The 16,250-nt window shown below is 40.6% G+C and overlaps 2 protein-coding genes across 2 annotated transcripts; both read right to left on the bottom strand.

The window, feature by feature from the left end:
- Positions 1-71: 71 nt before the first annotated feature.
- Positions 72-2,538, bottom strand: LOC146473919 (uncharacterized). The gene has a single exon (XM_085117958.1). The coding sequence runs from the start codon at positions 2,104-2,106 to the stop codon at positions 568-570; it is 1,539 nt and encodes a 512-aa protein (XP_084974084.1). The 5' UTR covers positions 2,107-2,538; the 3' UTR covers positions 72-567.
- An 8,173-nt stretch (positions 2,539-10,711) lies between these two features.
- On the bottom strand, positions 10,712-15,613 carry LOC146473918 (uncharacterized). The gene is made up of 3 exons (XM_085117959.1): positions 14,647-15,613; positions 13,663-13,863; positions 10,712-11,962 (listed from the first exon to the last, which is right to left on the bottom strand). Exons 1-3 carry the CDS (start codon positions 15,353-15,355, stop codon positions 11,682-11,684), a joined length of 1,191 nt encoding a protein of 396 aa, XP_084974085.1. The 5' UTR covers positions 15,356-15,613; the 3' UTR covers positions 10,712-11,681.
- Between the last annotated feature and the right edge of the window lie 637 nt (positions 15,614-16,250).

Raw genomic sequence — 16,250 nt, 5'->3', positions numbered from 1 at the left:
AAAAGCCTTGCCATTTCTAGTATAAACTCATTGGTATGTATTGTCTTTAGCTGCTGATTCTAGTTGGAAATGATATGTTTTGCCAAACAAAATTCCTTACATTATTTTGTTATTGAACATTACATGTAAAATGGTATTATTGTAATAAATATTAATCATTAGTGACCTGTTCTTTAACAATTAATTGTGATAGGTGGACTATCACAAGCAATAGTTTCCCCTCTATGCAAAATATTAACAATAGCACTAGTTTTAGGATCACTGACAATGCACGATGTTCCATTCCACAATGTATCAAACCACAACTACAAAGTGCAAATTAGCATTTAGCAACCTAAAACAATATAGACCTCAACATGAGGAATAAATTACAGAGTTTGTGAGTTTTTCCCCATGGCCCAGAGCCTCGCAGTGACATCTCTTGTTTTAGGCTGAACTTTAAAATATCGAAATTGGGCTGTTGTGGAAGATGCCACATAACACTGTCCTCCCAAGCATCAATTTACATACTTGTGTTTCTGATTTTAGGGAAAAAATACAGTGTTTAGTTCTCTATAAGTAAGTATTTCATTGAGGAGCGTGGTTGGAAAGCAAGTTTTCCAGGAACTCAAGGGCCCTCTGGAAAATATCTATGGCAAAAGCACTTGAATTCTCAAGTGGATCAATTTCATTTGTTAGCCTAGAGATAATGTCATCTGGTAGATTCAAATCCACTTCATTGACTTTAACAGTAGACAGACCATCATCTGGTGGAGGTGGTGCGTTAGGGTCAAAACCAAACCACTCATAGTCATCGCCACTGACATTAACATCACTTCTCACATCAGCCACTGCAACAAGTCTTCCGTTCACCCTGTCTATCATTCCATTAGACCAGATTTGTTCCGGACTCCAATTTCTTTCAGTTCTTATGGGGTGCTTGTTCCAGGCCTCAACAAAACTAGCAATTGCAGCATTAATTCTAGGCAAGTAAACATAATGCAGAACAAACAAATGAAGGGGATTGGCGATGTCAAGCAAACCAGATTCCTCCAAGGATTTGAAGGTGTAGTAAAACACATTACCGAAACATCGAAACACATCACGCCATAACCGCTCTATTCTCTGATTACGTGTAGAGCTTCCAACAAGTGCAGATCCACGATCTTGGCCTCGAAATGCAATCATGCGTTCCCATACCAAAACGTTTTCACCTCCATGGTCAGTCCGTACTCTAGATGGCCACGAGTACCTTTCGACACCCTGCAGAAAAAGGCCTTCAACAGTCTCCTTTCTGTTGTTTGTAGAACACTTCAAAAAACAAATTAAACGAGAGTAGCCATCTATACAACCGTGTATAACGAAACCCCATGTAATCAAACTGTGATGGCCGTCTATATGCCATAAACTGTTAGGACCAGGCACTGAATAAGCTCTCCTAGAAATTACTGTTGCCCATCTCAAACGGCAGTTGATCGGATCAACTCGTGAACTGCTGGCCCGAATACGATCCCTTTGAACATTGATCCCCATTCTTCTCAAGTGGCCACGAACCATTGAGTAACCCACAAGGCCTCCTTGCACGCTCATGAAAGCACGCACAATATCATCAAGATTCGTATTTGTGATATTTGTAAAGCCAGTTTCCTCAGTAATACCAAGTTCTCGTACCCGTCGCCACAGGGTCCATCGCGAAACTAGAAGAAGTCCGGCGATGTCTTTCCACTTGAATCCTAAAGCCCGAAAGTGTAACAAAGTCTCTTCATCGATCTCGTACTTTGGTCTTCCCGGTCCTCTGTTTACGGTACGCTCCGGCGGACTTAGCAGATAAACTGCTAAGTGGGTACAATTTGGAGTGTTGGTTAGCTCCATTTCTGTCAATTTTCGACACCAAAGATGATACAGTACTCTCAAATTATTAGCAACCTCGGTCAACTCTGCTTTGTGCTCGTTAACAACCGGTAATACGTTTTCCACAAATTTTGCTGCTGCGTCTAAACGATTGATAGCCCACTCAATAAATGATCGGGAAGTGCTATTTTCTCCCTCTTCACAAATGTTTAACACACTTAAAACATCCTCAAAGCAATCCATGAAAGATTGCTCGTCTACTGTTCTAGTAGCCATTTTGATTTTTGGCGGGAATCAATCAGGTTTTGTGCCGGGAAGGGAATGGGTTCCATGTTTGGGATTGGTGGGTGGGGAGGGACGGGGTATTTTGTTGAATGAAGAGATTTACAATGTCCGGGAACTTAACTCACAAAACAGTCATGATTTTTGTTGAATGAAAAAAGTCTGTATTGAAGTTGAACAGTTATTTTTGTTGAGTGTTAAATAAATATGACAGTTGAAGTTGAACAAATATTGTTGTTGAATGAAAATAATTTTAGTTGAAGTTGAACAAATATTGTTGTTGAACGAAAATAATTTAAGTTGAAGTTGAAGGAAAATGCGCATTGTTGAATATAAATATAAAACGTTGAATACGAATATATCTTGTTGAACATAAATAAAAGTTGTTGAATATAAATATGCAAGTTGTTGAATTTTGCAACATTTGGCCAACCATATTCCACATACCATTCCGCAAACTCTTTCCACCTTTTACCCTCACCGATTTCAAACACAATTAATGTATGTTCCGGCTGACAGACCTCACGGCTCTTGCGGTCGTTCAGTCTTGAGCTCCGCCCCGTGACGACATAGTTAACTATAAAGTCTGCTGATTGCACCAAAACATTAGTTATCGCATTAAAGATTCTCTCAAACAAATCTACTCAAGATGGTTGATTCGATAGTCATGGTCGTGCTGAAATCCACAGCTGGCTGGCTTTTTAACAGAGGTCGAAATTATACAGCGAAAAGGCTGCGGTCAGATGGCGGTATGTTTAATCATAGGCTTAGTATGCTGATAGAGAGCGACTTTAGTGCCATCAAGAACGAACTTGAAGCTGAAAGAAGAAAAGATCTTCTAGATAGTATCAGCCGCTTTGAAGAAGGAAGAATTATATCAGTGCGGCATCAGAAAGTCACAAGCCCAAGTGACACTGTGGACGGTCCAACAAACCCCAAGAGAGGGCGATCGTCTAAAGCACAGGCCATAGAACTAGGTGCCCTAGCATCAGTGGCAGTTTCCAGAGTTGATATAAAAGCCGTCTCAAACTATGATTGCAATCATACTGCGAGAAAAAGGTTTCAGGAAGCCCGTCAAAAATCAGGCTCAGCTCTCAGTAACTCCGCTCTGTCGAACAGTGATAGCGTCCTCGCTACTGGAATTAAGATTTTGGCGACATTGTTAGAAACGGAAGATTCAACCTTGGCACTTAATCTTTGCAGATACGACCTACAAAAAATACATTATCGTGTTGCAGGGGAATTTAAGACAGAGTTAGAAGATGTTCCTAAAGTGAGTCCCAAAAAGCTGAAGAAAAATCCTGAAAACAGGGAAATTATGTGGTATGTTTGTCGCTTAAATCAATACGTGTTTGATGTGGCACAGAAGGTTGGCGGAGACGCATTTCGAGAGCTCTTCATCTGGCCGTGTGTTGAAATCAGCAGTGGAACCGGCAACGAGAAACAAGAAATCGATCCTCTGCGTGATCCCAGACTAGACAAAATTTTTCGTAAGGAACGAAGGGAATCCTGTTCTGTGGTTTGGTCGTTTGGCCAGAAGGGTTCGAAAAAACAACACAAGCTAAATCTCCCAAGTAGCATCGCTGCAAGCAGCGAAGGTTGGTTCCTAATTGTAGACAACGGTGAACCCAAACTGTTCGACAACAGGGGCAAATTCCAGAAATGTCTCCCTATTCGGCATGATGCAGATATACGATATCATGTAGTAGATGGTGATATTGACGAAAACGGGAATGTATATTTACTGGTTTCGTTGACCAACGACACACAGAACCCGGATGAAGTTCAAGTGTTCGATAAGGATGGGAACGCTAAGCTGCAAGACAACTTTCAACTTGTCCGTGAGAACAAGTACAAAGCCTGCAAACTGGCAGTGAACCAGAATGAAGTGCTCGTATTAAAGAGAGAACTCGACAGGGATCTCCATTCCAAGATTGAAATATACCAAACCAAAAGCGATAAATGTCAGTTTACAGGCCATTTGGGCGAGGGCATTTTGGTCAATGCGGAAGATATCGTTTGCGAAAATGACCGTTACATTTTTGTTTTGGATAATTGCGAAACTCGACCTGACAAGAAGTGCGTTCGTGAATTCATTCAACTGAAGGCATACGACAGTTTTGTGGTTGATTACAGCTCTAGTGCCGTATCCTTCCATCGGGCGAGTGGACACATTGTGATTGCTTCAAAAAATGAACAAAATCTGTGGTTGTCTTTTTACACAACTGATGGCAAAATAAAGCGCATCTACTCGCTCAACGAAGCTGAGATTGTTTCAAACCCAAGCATAACAGTCACCACAAAAGGTCGTATCGCCGTGGCGCTCGCACAGAATGTCCATAACAGAAGGCAGGGGAAGGTTATTGTTTACTAAGAGAAAACGTACATTTGACAAATGTAGTGAGCTGTGTTGTCTGAAAGTCAACTAGTTAGCACTGATCAATGAACTATTATTCCGTCTAGCTGTGAACGAGTTCAATTTTGTAAACAAGCAACATGTGTTCAGAGTGAACTGGCAAGTTTGTAAAGCAGTTACGTGTTATACTCAAAGGCATTATCTGCATTCCATCAGTTCGTAATAAAGCTTACACTACTGATAACCAGGTATGATCGAGTTTGACAAACCAAGATCGCGTGATACTAAATAGTAATATCTAACATGTTATCAGCTTGCAATGCAGGGTAGATGTATAACGGTACTCAACCAGGTGTGAACAAGTTTTGTAAATGTATAACGTTTGATGCTTAAAAAGGCTATATACATTGTACGAGTTATAACTCAAAGTGACTAGCGCTTTTCATGACATAACATAAGTTAGTAATACAGCTTAGTTAACTAGCTGTGAATACGATGTATAAACCAGCCTCATAAAGTGATACACAGTAGTAAGTAAGGTCTACATAATTGTAACATTTGGTAAGAGAGCTGTCGAAAGTAATTGGTAATTGTTTTGGTTTTGGATTATTTTTTTTCTCTGATTGGCTAGCAAACCTCGCGCTATTTTCTCAACCAAAACCAAAACCAATCGTGATTTACTCTCAGCGTTTTTCCGCGCTTGGCGCCGGTTAAATGAATTGGCTTCGAGATCTGCTTGGTTCATTGTGTTGTTTACATATCTCATGATTGCGGCTTTGGTTTTGGTTTTAAACACCCAAATGAAAACCACTCTATGCTGTAGTTTATAATATAACCAGATATGGACAAGAATTTCCAACCTAGTAAACGTGTTATTCTGAATAGCAATATCTAAACTGATTGTATCAATCATTCAGGCGTGACACAATAATAAGGTTTGCTAAAATATTTTGTATTTTAGTGGTTACTGATTCCCGTCACGAGGTCTAAAACTGTCTGGGGGTCCTCGCCAACGATTGTCGTTTTAAAATGGAGCGTTCTTCAAGTAATCGTTCTGAGTTTGCTTGCATGTACAGAAATAATATTGTGCTTGTAAATGATAATCAATGCCGCGAGAAGTCCTATGCAGTATACAGGGTGCATGTTTGTCATACTAGTAGTTTCAGTGGTCTAGAGCATCCGAACTAGTAATCGCAAGGTAAAAGTTTCGACTGCTGTTGGGAGAACACGAATTTTTTTTGCATTTTTCACGTATTTCTTTTTTAAAGGAAGTTTAGATAGTTTTCAGTAACAAGAGTTGTTGTGAAAAAATTATCTGAGGGAAATGACGAAATCATGAACTCACGGTTACTCAGGAAGTTTTAAGCTTGTTGCCAGGCAATTAACAGCAAAGGACCTTTTTTTTGTTGATATTGGCTGAGGTCACACTAGAGGCTTTACCATGGTAAAAATTGCTTTACCAAGGTAAATTGCGCAACCAGCTAGTTACCGTAGTAACGCTTTCCATGTGCACTTTTTCGCATGATCAGTAAACTTATTCGTGACGAGTACAATAAATGTTAACATGTCGCGACAGTTCATATTGGCTGTAAGTTACTGAACTGTGACTTGGCGAGTAATGGATCAACAAGAGAGAGTTGTATTTCCAATTGTTCCCATTTTGCTTTTAATTCTGCTGCTTAGACGAGCACGTAGAATTCGCTAAGTGCTTGGCTCAACTCGGGTCAATGGCTTATCAATACAAGTTTGTTGAGTCATTCATATTTTCGGCATTCAGTTTGTTTTGTGAAAATTATTTCGTGATTTTCACCAACTCGCGGTTTTCAATATTGAAGCTGCCTTTGCTCGTTTGGTTACATGAGTTACACTGTTCGGTTAGTCTGAAATTCCGGCTGTAAGTTAGCTAATTTTTCAGCTCGTTCTTCCTCCCTTCTGCGTGTCCCCTGAAGCGTTGAATTCATTAACGTCAACATCAAAGCACTAATTTCTGGAATTTGCTATTTTGAAACTAAACTGTTGGATCGAAAATGATGACTAATGTTGCACTTAACCACGCCGGTCTGGCCACTTTTGTGTCGTTATAACGGTGTCATTTTAAAGCGAAACTCGACGCTAAAAGTAAGGCTTTAACATCTGTTTAATGTTTGATTCACGCTTTAGTACAATGCTTTCACTTATTTGAGATAAACTGACGTAGTCTGTCGTTCTCTTTTGTTTTGTGGATTTTATTCAGTCAGTCTACCTGACAAAAAGATTTTTATGAACGCTTTAATTTCGCAAATGTGACAAATGGCGAAGCACACCTGAAGACACGTCGTAAGAATATCGAAAATCACCGTATTTATTATTATCGACATCGAAAAACTACTAGTTGACACCATGGTCCATGTTTTGTGACTTCATTATTCAAGATAGTGCTTATGCTCAATGGATAAATAAACGAGTTTGGAGGCTGTTCAAGAGAAGTACAGGAAAATAGTAAATTCTTGGGATTAGGAAAATTAAGCTTCATTCAAAATATAATTTATTCAATTATGAGTGTGGAATACACCTGCCTCCTCTTGTTTCAAGTGGTCACGTGAGTAGCATCGAAGAACTGTTATTTCTCGCGAATATCGATATTCAATTCAGGAAAACCCCAGTATCAATGATATCGAATATTTGCTGTCGATATCGGCCAAGCATTATTTTTGAGCCGTGGTATATATAATTGAGTGTCGTAAAACCAAAATCAGAGTAATTACTCTGTCCAATCACAACAGACATTGACAGCGTAATAAACCAATCAGAATTCGAAGCAAATACATGTAACCGGCGCCAAGCGCAGGAAAACGTGTGCGAGCGAGGCACGATTGGTTTTCGTTTGGCTTCTCATTGGTTGAAAAAGTGGTGCGGAGTTGTCGAACTAATCACAGAGAATATATTTTTTGCCGTGTTGGTTTGAAAGAGAAAACCGGCAATTTTAAAGGTAAGCTCTGAAATTGGAGATGGTTTAAGGTTTAAGGACGGTGGTACCGTGCACCTCTGCGGATCAAGATATACACATTTCTGTGCTTACTTTTGGAGCGGTTCTCAATTGAGGCCCCGTCCACTCGTACACAAAGTTTTCTGTCCACACCAGAACCACACGTGAACGATTATCCCCCAACAAATCGTTTACGCCTATCCACACGTAAGCAATAGAAAAGTCGCAAATGCATAACTGAAGAATAAAATGAGGCCTTCTGGGAATCAGAATTGCTATGAAATCTTGACTGAGCATGCGTACATGCTCCGTAACGTAAGCGTTTACAAGTTGTGTTGTCTACACGAGAGTAGATCATTGTGCCGGTTGTTGTGCGTTTACAAATTTATCCACTCTGGTGGTCGTTTCGAAAATATCCGTTTTTAGAGATCGTTTACGTCGTTTACGTGTGGAAGGGAGGCCTAAACGCACAATACGTTTATGAATGCATTTACGAATGTAAACGTATTCGTGTGGACGGGGCCTGAGGGGCCGATTACATGGCGAATTTCGGCCCGGGCTGAATTTTCAGCCCCGTTTCTTGAACAAATCTTCTTTAAGCGACGTTTGCGATTACATGAAGAAAGTTTAAGCCCGGGCTAAAATTTACAGCCCGGTTTTTGAAACCGGGCTGGAAATTTCAGCTCGGGCAAACCGGCTGAAAAACCTCATGTAATCAGAATGAAATTTCAGCCCGGGCTGAAAAGCGAGGTCACCTGGGTAGAAAAGTGACGTGGGCATGCGCAATGATTTGTTTTCAATGAAACAAGATGGCGGCTACCAGGTTTCAGTGGAATAAAGGCGATAAAATCAAAAAACTTATTCGGTGCTTGGCGAACTACAAATCGAAAATGGACTACCAGAACAGTGACTTCAACGCAGATAAGGTGAAGCAATATAAAGCTGCTCGGGAAGCGATGGCCCGAATATATGAGGAGGAACCGACCTTTCGTTTGCGCTCCATCATCTTGTCAGCTGCCACCATCCCAAAAAATTGGAAATTGAGTGCTAACAAAAGGCTGAATTGCGAGGGAAGCAACGCCCCGATTTTCACAAGTCGAATATTTGACGCCATTTTGATTTCTGTTCACTCTTTCCGCCAAATTTCAAATTTGGCGCACGGGCTGAAATTCGCCATGTAATCGCAACAAAATTCCAGCCCGCCTACCGGGATGAAATTTCAGCCCGGGCTGAAATTCACCATGTAATCAGCCCCTGGGTGTCGAAAGTTCACAAAATTAATGGTGAATCGTGCCTTGCTCTCACGCGTTTTCCCGCGCTTGGCGCCGGTTGCATGTATTTACTCCGAGTTTTGATTGGTTTATTGCGTTGTTTCCGTCTTCCGTAATTGGCCAAAGTAATTACTTTGGCTTTGTCTTTGCTCTCATTGTCTATGTATTTATTAAACAATACGACAACACTCGAAATATTTCTGACAAAACTGTTTTGCGTTCTTTTTAATCTATTCTATGCATTCTGTTTCGGCGTGAGTGATGAAAATTTTGAGATACAAATTGAGAACCCGTGCAGGTCAAAAACTTATAGAATTTACGTTTGAAAGCTCGTTGTTTCATGCAGTATTTTCGGACGGTTAATTAAAAATCTTTTTTCTTGATTGTAATTCCATTGCTACAGCTTGAAATAGGACAATGTATGCACGTGCGTGGTCACAAATTATCATAATTATATTCACAGCCTCAGAAGGTGCGAACGTGCCCAAGGTTGAAAACATATTATTGACTTGTACGATCGTCAGAGACAGAAAACGACTATCCTGTACCAAGTTTTCGTCAGGGATATAACATTTCAGGACAAGATAAACGAAGCACTGGTGGTAAAGTTTCTGTACTTTATTGCGTCGACGAAGGAGACGCTTCCTAATCGAAGTCGTCCCAATACTGTCCATCATGCCCAGCGCGCATGTTCCTTAGCGCAAAAAATCGACAAAAATATGTCGGTGCAAAATCGCACCGTCACAATAGCATAATGAATATGACAGTCCATCATGCCCAGCGCGTTTCGTACCCAGTGCCTACCGCTGTAAATGTTCAGCGGCAGCAGCCTACCGCTGCAAATGTTCCTAAGCGCGAGTAATCGAGAAAAGAGGTTGTATATCGGATGGGATTGATATAAAAATAGATATTAATAATGTTTTGAAAAAACACACATATATACACACACACACACGCGCGTTTCGGGTATATAACCCTTTTTCAGTGTGGAGAAAACCGCTTTTCGTACTTAGAACCTACCTCTGTGCACATGCATATTATAAAGCGCGAGAAATCGAGAAAAGAGGTTGTGTATCGGATGTGATTTTTATAAAAATAAATATCAAAAGGTGTCAAAAATGGTTTTAAAAAACATAGACGTTTCTTCAGTGTGGTCATGTCATGCATCTCCGAGGAACTTTGCTTTCACCGTTCATTATAAAAACGTCACAATAGCATCTTGACATCCCGCGCGCGTTTCGTACCGTTCCTCGTGGTTTCCCTTTGAAAAGTACAAGACAAGGTAAGATCCTTTTCTTTCTGAAATATTCGCCGCATCCTTGGTAGGATGCCCTATAAACACCTGGGACTGGTAGCATAAAACGTTTCTAACGGCTGTTGACAATTGTTCCCAGACAATAACCTAATGTTTTGCAACTATACTTACAGGTTCCTGTAATCTTAACATGATTAATGCAACCCAGTAGGGTGCCTAAGGGCCTAAGTCGACGCACTATAATCTTCGATTACTACTAGTTCTAATTGTGATGTGACAGAACCCGAATTGCCAAAAAACTTTAACAAAGAAGATTGACTGCTTCAAAGTCCAATCTTTAAGCCAATTGAAAAGTAATTACGACGTGAGACAAAGGATAATTTTTGTTTATAATTATATTCTATCACGATGACCAATGATCCCTTTCAGAGTATTAACTTTGAACAAGACTTGAAATTGAAAACATTGCTGGCATGTCACACTACAAAAAAGATTATGATTTACCACTAGATAATGCAATTATTTAAGAACAACAGCAACAACTTTATTGATTAGAATAAATAATAAAATTACATTCAACTTAAGGCTTCTCAAGCTGAAAACTTGGACACAAAAACTGTTGCAATTCCAACTTGAGAAGCTAAAACTGACATCATGGTTTATGTGCGATCCGCCAGGTAAAAGACGATCAGGATATACTCGGCTTATCATGTGCCACCCCTACAAATTTTGAGGGCAAAAACAACAACAACAACAACAACAACAACTATATTTCACATTTCCTAGCATTTTCACAATTTTCAAATTGTTGTATACTACAGACTTTCATAAAGAATATACAATTACACTGAATATATGTTATATATAAGGAAATGCCTAGCAGCTAGATAACCGCAAGGTTTTCAAGTTAGCAGCTAGTTCTTTGCAAGCAGTTACGGAAGTGCGAGACATCACAATTACAGATGCCTGCACTTAGTAATGGCAGCCGAAAATTTGGCAAGCATTTAGAAGCACGTGCGGCCGCCATTGCGCGATATGCAAATTCAGAGATGAGAAGATTTAGGAGTAAATACCTACCGCAGAAAATTTTGGCTTATGAATTTATCCATAGCAAGGGTTCTACCCGACCTTAAGCTTGAACAGCATAATTGCATGACGACCACTGACAGAAAATATTCCATGCCATTCAATTTTGTTGTACTTGAATTCATAGCCTACGACGTATACAGCTATTTTAATTAACGTTGTCGGATCAAAGTTTAAAGCTTAAAGCCATCTTCAAAGAGGCTGCCACCTCATCCATTTGATATCCTTACATTTCTTTCATCCAAATGGCTCGCTATCGTATATCTTCACTGGACGGACGAGGCATTGCTGATTTTGATGAACTTATTCAAAAAAAATCCACAAAATCTTGACTGGTCTTGTCTTATAGCTTTATACTTTGATCCGACAACTTTAATTAAAATAGCTGTAAACGCAGGCAAACAAATAAGGAAGTGAGTTGTATCGCATAATACATCTTAAGTACCAATTGCCAATCAGATCGCTGAAAACTGCGATGTGATGTGTTGAGTACTCTATAAAAGCAGATATACTGCGCTTTAGTAAGTACACCCTCCTGCTCCCCTCCCACCCCACCCCCAGTCCATCAACAAGACCATAGTTCTTTAAGCATCAGTCATCTGTAAGCGTCAGGCACTGCTGGAATAGACTGTTGCATTACACTTTAGATTCTCTGTTATCTTCCGATTCAGAAGATCTGACCTCCTTCATTCTCAGGGGCACCAGCTCGCTCCAGGAACTTCTTGTTTCGCAACAGCTAGGCAGACATTCTAATTTGCACTTCTTTTGGGTTCTTTTATCGTGAACATCTCCCCACACTACTCGCCAAGGATCCATAGGGCTTCCTGTAGAAATTCGCGGGTACATTTCTCTGAACGTTTTGTAGGCTTGGATGTAATGCCAGTTGTTACCCTCTTTCCAATCCTCTGCTTTGTAGCCTGAAAGGAAATTATTAGATTTTAAGTGATGTTTAAACCACGAGCAGAAGTGTTTTATCGGTATTTAAAACCGCGAGGCGCAGCCGAGTGGTTTTAGACTCGATAAAGCACGCGCTGTGAGTTTTTTGAACGGTTTCGAAAACGTTCCTAGAAAAGCGTGTGTCAAGCGTGTGTTCCTAGAAAAGCGTGCGTGCTTTTGTGAACGTTGGAAATTAGCACACGAGAAAAATATTAAACACCGCATACTAATAAGGAGGAGGTTTATCGGGTTTTAAAGCCACTGCACGTGATGTTTTATCGACCATTTGATAGGTCAATGAGCTTATGAATTTATTATTGAGTGTTTGGATAGATTTTAAAAGCGGATGTGGGGAAGTCGGACGAGTTGTTAGGGTAGGTTGATTGAGTCCTGGTTTCTCTGAACAACGTGTTTTGCACTGGGACAACGCACTTTTTTCATTGCGCACTGAGCCTCCCCAATGGATTGTATCAATGGTTACCATTTAGGGAACTGGTCATAACAAGTTTGTTACAAGTTAAGGGGACCCACCTTGTCTGGGCATTTAGGAGGTTATCAAAGACACAATTATCTCATGAACATTCCCGACAAAATTTTACTGGCTATACAATTTGACTTGAAACAGCTAAATATTCAACTATCAAGAGTCAGCATTGCTAGACAGTCATTTTTTACTGCTGGATAGAGGGGTGGCTATGCAATAAAGACACCATCTTATGAGATTGAGGAAGCGGGGTGCAGGCAGAGACCATCATCTATTTAGTGGTTTGGTGTCCTGTTCGAGTATAGTAGTTTTGACCACTTCCCTTAACCACAAATGTCGGCACACACGAGTAGATTAGTTGAAGCTAGGAACTGTTACTTTAAAAGATTTCCAGGGTGAGTCCCTTTGTGTGAACTAACTGTCCTATTTTTGTAACAAAATATAGTCACGGCGACCAAAAGCTTGGTTCCTCTGACTTGTCCCTCCCATTCATGGGGCTGATTCACGGGAACTCTTCAAAATTTGCTTGTTCCCTCGTCTTTATTTTTTGTGCAACTTGTTTCTGCGACTAAATAAATCAACCAATCACAAACGAAATCGTTTTTGACTATCCATGCCACCAGTTTCCGCGCGTGAACGCAAAATTGTCCAATTGCCCTCGTGACTAGTCCGGGAAAGTTGTTTTTTTCGTCTGTGTCACGTGTGTGCGACCTATCGCTGAGAATTTTGTCGTAAGGACTCTTTATACAACCAAAAACCGAAAGGTTGAAAAAAGGTTTGGGTTATCTCTGGGATGGAGATTAAATATTAATTATACCCTTAGTTATTGGCATTCAGCTTTAATTGACACGGATAGTTTTGCGTTCCCCCAATCGACCTTCCAAACCTACAATCCAACAAAATAGCGTTGCCAGTGAACATTTGTATTCTGCATATCTATAACCACTTCTCCATAAGCTTCGTTGTGCTGTCATTGCGAATTTTTGAAAGTACCCCCCCACGCAATGTTGATAGCAACTGAAATCATTCGGACTAGTGTAGATAAACACAGCAACATAACAACATTGCTTGTGGGGGGGGGGGGGGGGGGGAGTCTCACTCAAAGGCCAGGTGACTAGGCACACTGAATTCCGTCTTCCCTTCCGCCGGCGAATTATGCTACGTTGGAGAGGGAAAAATAATTTTTTACATTGTCACCTTCAAATATTTCCTCGACTGTCTTCTTTCCTATCATTTCTGGAACTCCGTCGTGGTACATTGTAACCTTTTCCTCATTCCTGCCATATTCACCTGTCCTTGGGTCTTTGTCCAGATTGGCATCCTCATACGAGGCCCCCATTTGCTCAATGAACGCTTTCTTAGCTCCCAGGGCCTCTCGCCTTTCATATGAGTAGAGATCTGGAAACAAGAAAATAAATATATGTTTCATCGAAAGCTAACGCCCAGAGAGAGGGGTGGGGTGGGGGTGGAAGGAAGTTGTGATTTAAGTCATAATATTTTTAAAACACCCTCAACATACCTATAAGCCCAAACTATGCATAGACAAAGTACCCACGAACAAAATGCAATGTCATCTTTATGCAAAACAAACAAGAAAAAGAAAATACCTTCTAGTATCTAACTGTCATAATGGCTGACAAGTTCACTGGCTTGAAAAATTGCTTTACACAGGCCCTCCCCGGTGCTTTCAACCCGACTCCCTCTAACATAGTGAAGCATTTTCCAGCGGTTCTTAACGCGGCCTTTCAAAATGGGGGCTAATTCCTAATGGATTTTCCAATCGGCAAAGAAGAGCTTATGTTATATTAAACTCTTTTTTAGATAGAAGATTTTTCTGTCGTTTTTAGATCGCTAGACTTCCGTTTGAGTGTAAATATTGGTCAATCTCGTGCCCATAGCACTCAGGCTATTTGGCCAGCGGTTGGTCGCCAGGAGAGACTCTGGGGAACTGGCAGAACAATGCATACCGTTACGGGGCAGCCAATCAAAAAGAGAGTCTCTCCTGGCGACTAACCGCTAGCCAAAGATCCTGAGGACTCTGGGTACGAGATTGTCCGATTCGAAGGAGTTGCGAAAATCGAGCCTAGACTTTTGGTCAAGTTCCGGCCTACCTCTTTCCAACACTTAGACCACCCACTATCCCTGCGTTTATATATTTAACGTACACTTCCTCTTACTTACTGTCCATGAGGAGATTGTCTTTAAGAAAACAATTCCTCCATACTATCAGGGCAGTTCCAAGAATAACGAGACCAACAAGAACAATCCAAGCCAAGACTTGTGACTGGCTTTTGCACTGAACAATTTGCTGCTCGCTTGTTCCATTGTTTCCTGGGGCGGTAAGTGGTCCGAGCTTGGCACAAACAAAATAATCTTCCTCGAGAAAAGCCACCGTCAACCAAACGGCCGGACCGACGCAAGCCTTCAGCAAACTCGGCAAAAGGCGAGCGACGCAATCCCCTCGTCGCCTGTATCGTTTCACAAACAGTCTCGAAGATAACTTCCATATCTCGCCAATGACCAACAAATTCACGCCAAAAAGGATGACAACTGGAGCAAATAAGAACGTAAAGCCATATTGCTGGTAATTCTTCTCCGGGCAGTTAAAAGCTTTAGCATTCAGAAGTCGTTCAAGTCCGTAAGTCGATGCCGCTACAACAAGGTTTCGGAGTGTTATGGAGTTGCTTTGAATCAAGCTGAACGCTCTGTTAAGTTTGGAAGTTTTTTTCAGTGATTTCGCCACTAAATCTGGGATTTCCGACTTGCTATATTCTTCAGGTTTTGCTTCGTTCGGCGCATCGACTCTTCTCTCTTCCATTTTTTCGATATTTATAGCCATATCACTTTCCGGTTTTGCTTCTTTTTCGACAGGAGCAATCTCAGTAGCCATTGTCAAATCCGTGTAATTGTCGATTCACTCTTGAGAAAAAACACGACCTGAAGTGCTCTGTGTTAAAATGCGAGGCTCAATATCGCGCTCAAGAGGTGAAACATAATGCTGTTTCGAATAGTATTACTATATCCGCTTCGATCTGTTTTGCATATTTCTTTCAGTTTCCAAATATCATTTTAGTCACACTGCACTAATAACAGCCGGTCAGGCAATTTTTGTAGCCGGGAAAAACTGAATAAATAACAAATTAGTTTTGACTAAAATCTTCAATGTTTAGCAATGATATCAAAGATTGGAGAATATTTGAAACTGAGTGAGTTATTTCTGCCACCAGAACAGCAATAATTAGTCAACTTGCCAGATAGTTTTCTGCCCTTTTACAAGTAAGGACATATTTGTTTAAGCTAATATAATTTAATCTGCTCGGATACTTTAAGTGAAATTTTAAGCTGCAGAAATTTTTAGCGATGAGAATCTTATTCCCTGAATCTAGTACTGAGCTGTTGTTTGTTTTACGAAAATGCCAGCTGACGTTTTGTCGTATTTTTAACGACTTGATATTTTCCTGTTCGAAAACGAAAGGAATTAGTTTCCGGTCGGTGTTGCGAAATTTTGAACTGCAATTTTGCCGAAGAAAACTTTCGATTTTCTTTCCAACTAAACCCGAATTCCTGAGGCGATTAAGGACTTCTGAACAGATATCCACCGAAATAAACCGTTGTATGTTGGGTGCCCCTGACTAAAGACGAACGGCACTCAAATTACTAAAAACCTCCTTTACAGGGTGTCAAAAATATTTCGTTATTTTAGTTCAGTTTCGCAGTATGTTAATTTTGTGAGCCTCCGTTTTGGCTAATAGTTTTATTTATACTTTTAGCAAAACTTTTAGCCC

Source organism: Pavona decussata, unplaced genomic scaffold, assembly GCF_977016875.1.
Source record: "Pavona decussata unplaced genomic scaffold, jaPavDecu1.1 SCAFFOLD_92, whole genome shotgun sequence".
Classification (NCBI taxonomy): domain Eukaryota; kingdom Metazoa; phylum Cnidaria; class Anthozoa; order Scleractinia; family Agariciidae; genus Pavona; species Pavona decussata.
The sequence above is the reverse complement of the archived record's forward strand: the minus strand, read 5'-3'. Positions and strand labels throughout refer to the sequence as shown.

What these genes read in the sequence shown, in the direction of transcription:
- LOC146473919 (XM_085117958.1), bottom strand. Translation starts at nt 2,106, where the DNA reads ATGGCTACTAGAACAGTAGACGAGCAATCTTTCATGGATTGCTTTGAG.
- LOC146473918 (XM_085117959.1), bottom strand. Translation starts at nt 15,355, where the DNA reads ATGGCTACTGAGATTGCTCCTGTCGAAAAAGAAGCAAAACCGGAAAGT. An exon ending in AGACAATCTCCTCATGGACA is followed by an intron (nt 13,864 to 14,646) that starts GTAAGTAAGAGG and finishes TCTTGTTTCCAG; the next exon opens with ATCTCTACTCATATGAAAGG. An exon ending in AGTCGAGGAAATATTTGAAG is followed by an intron (nt 11,963 to 13,662) that starts GTGACAATGTAA and finishes ATTTCCTTTCAG; the next exon opens with GCTACAAAGCAGAGGATTGG.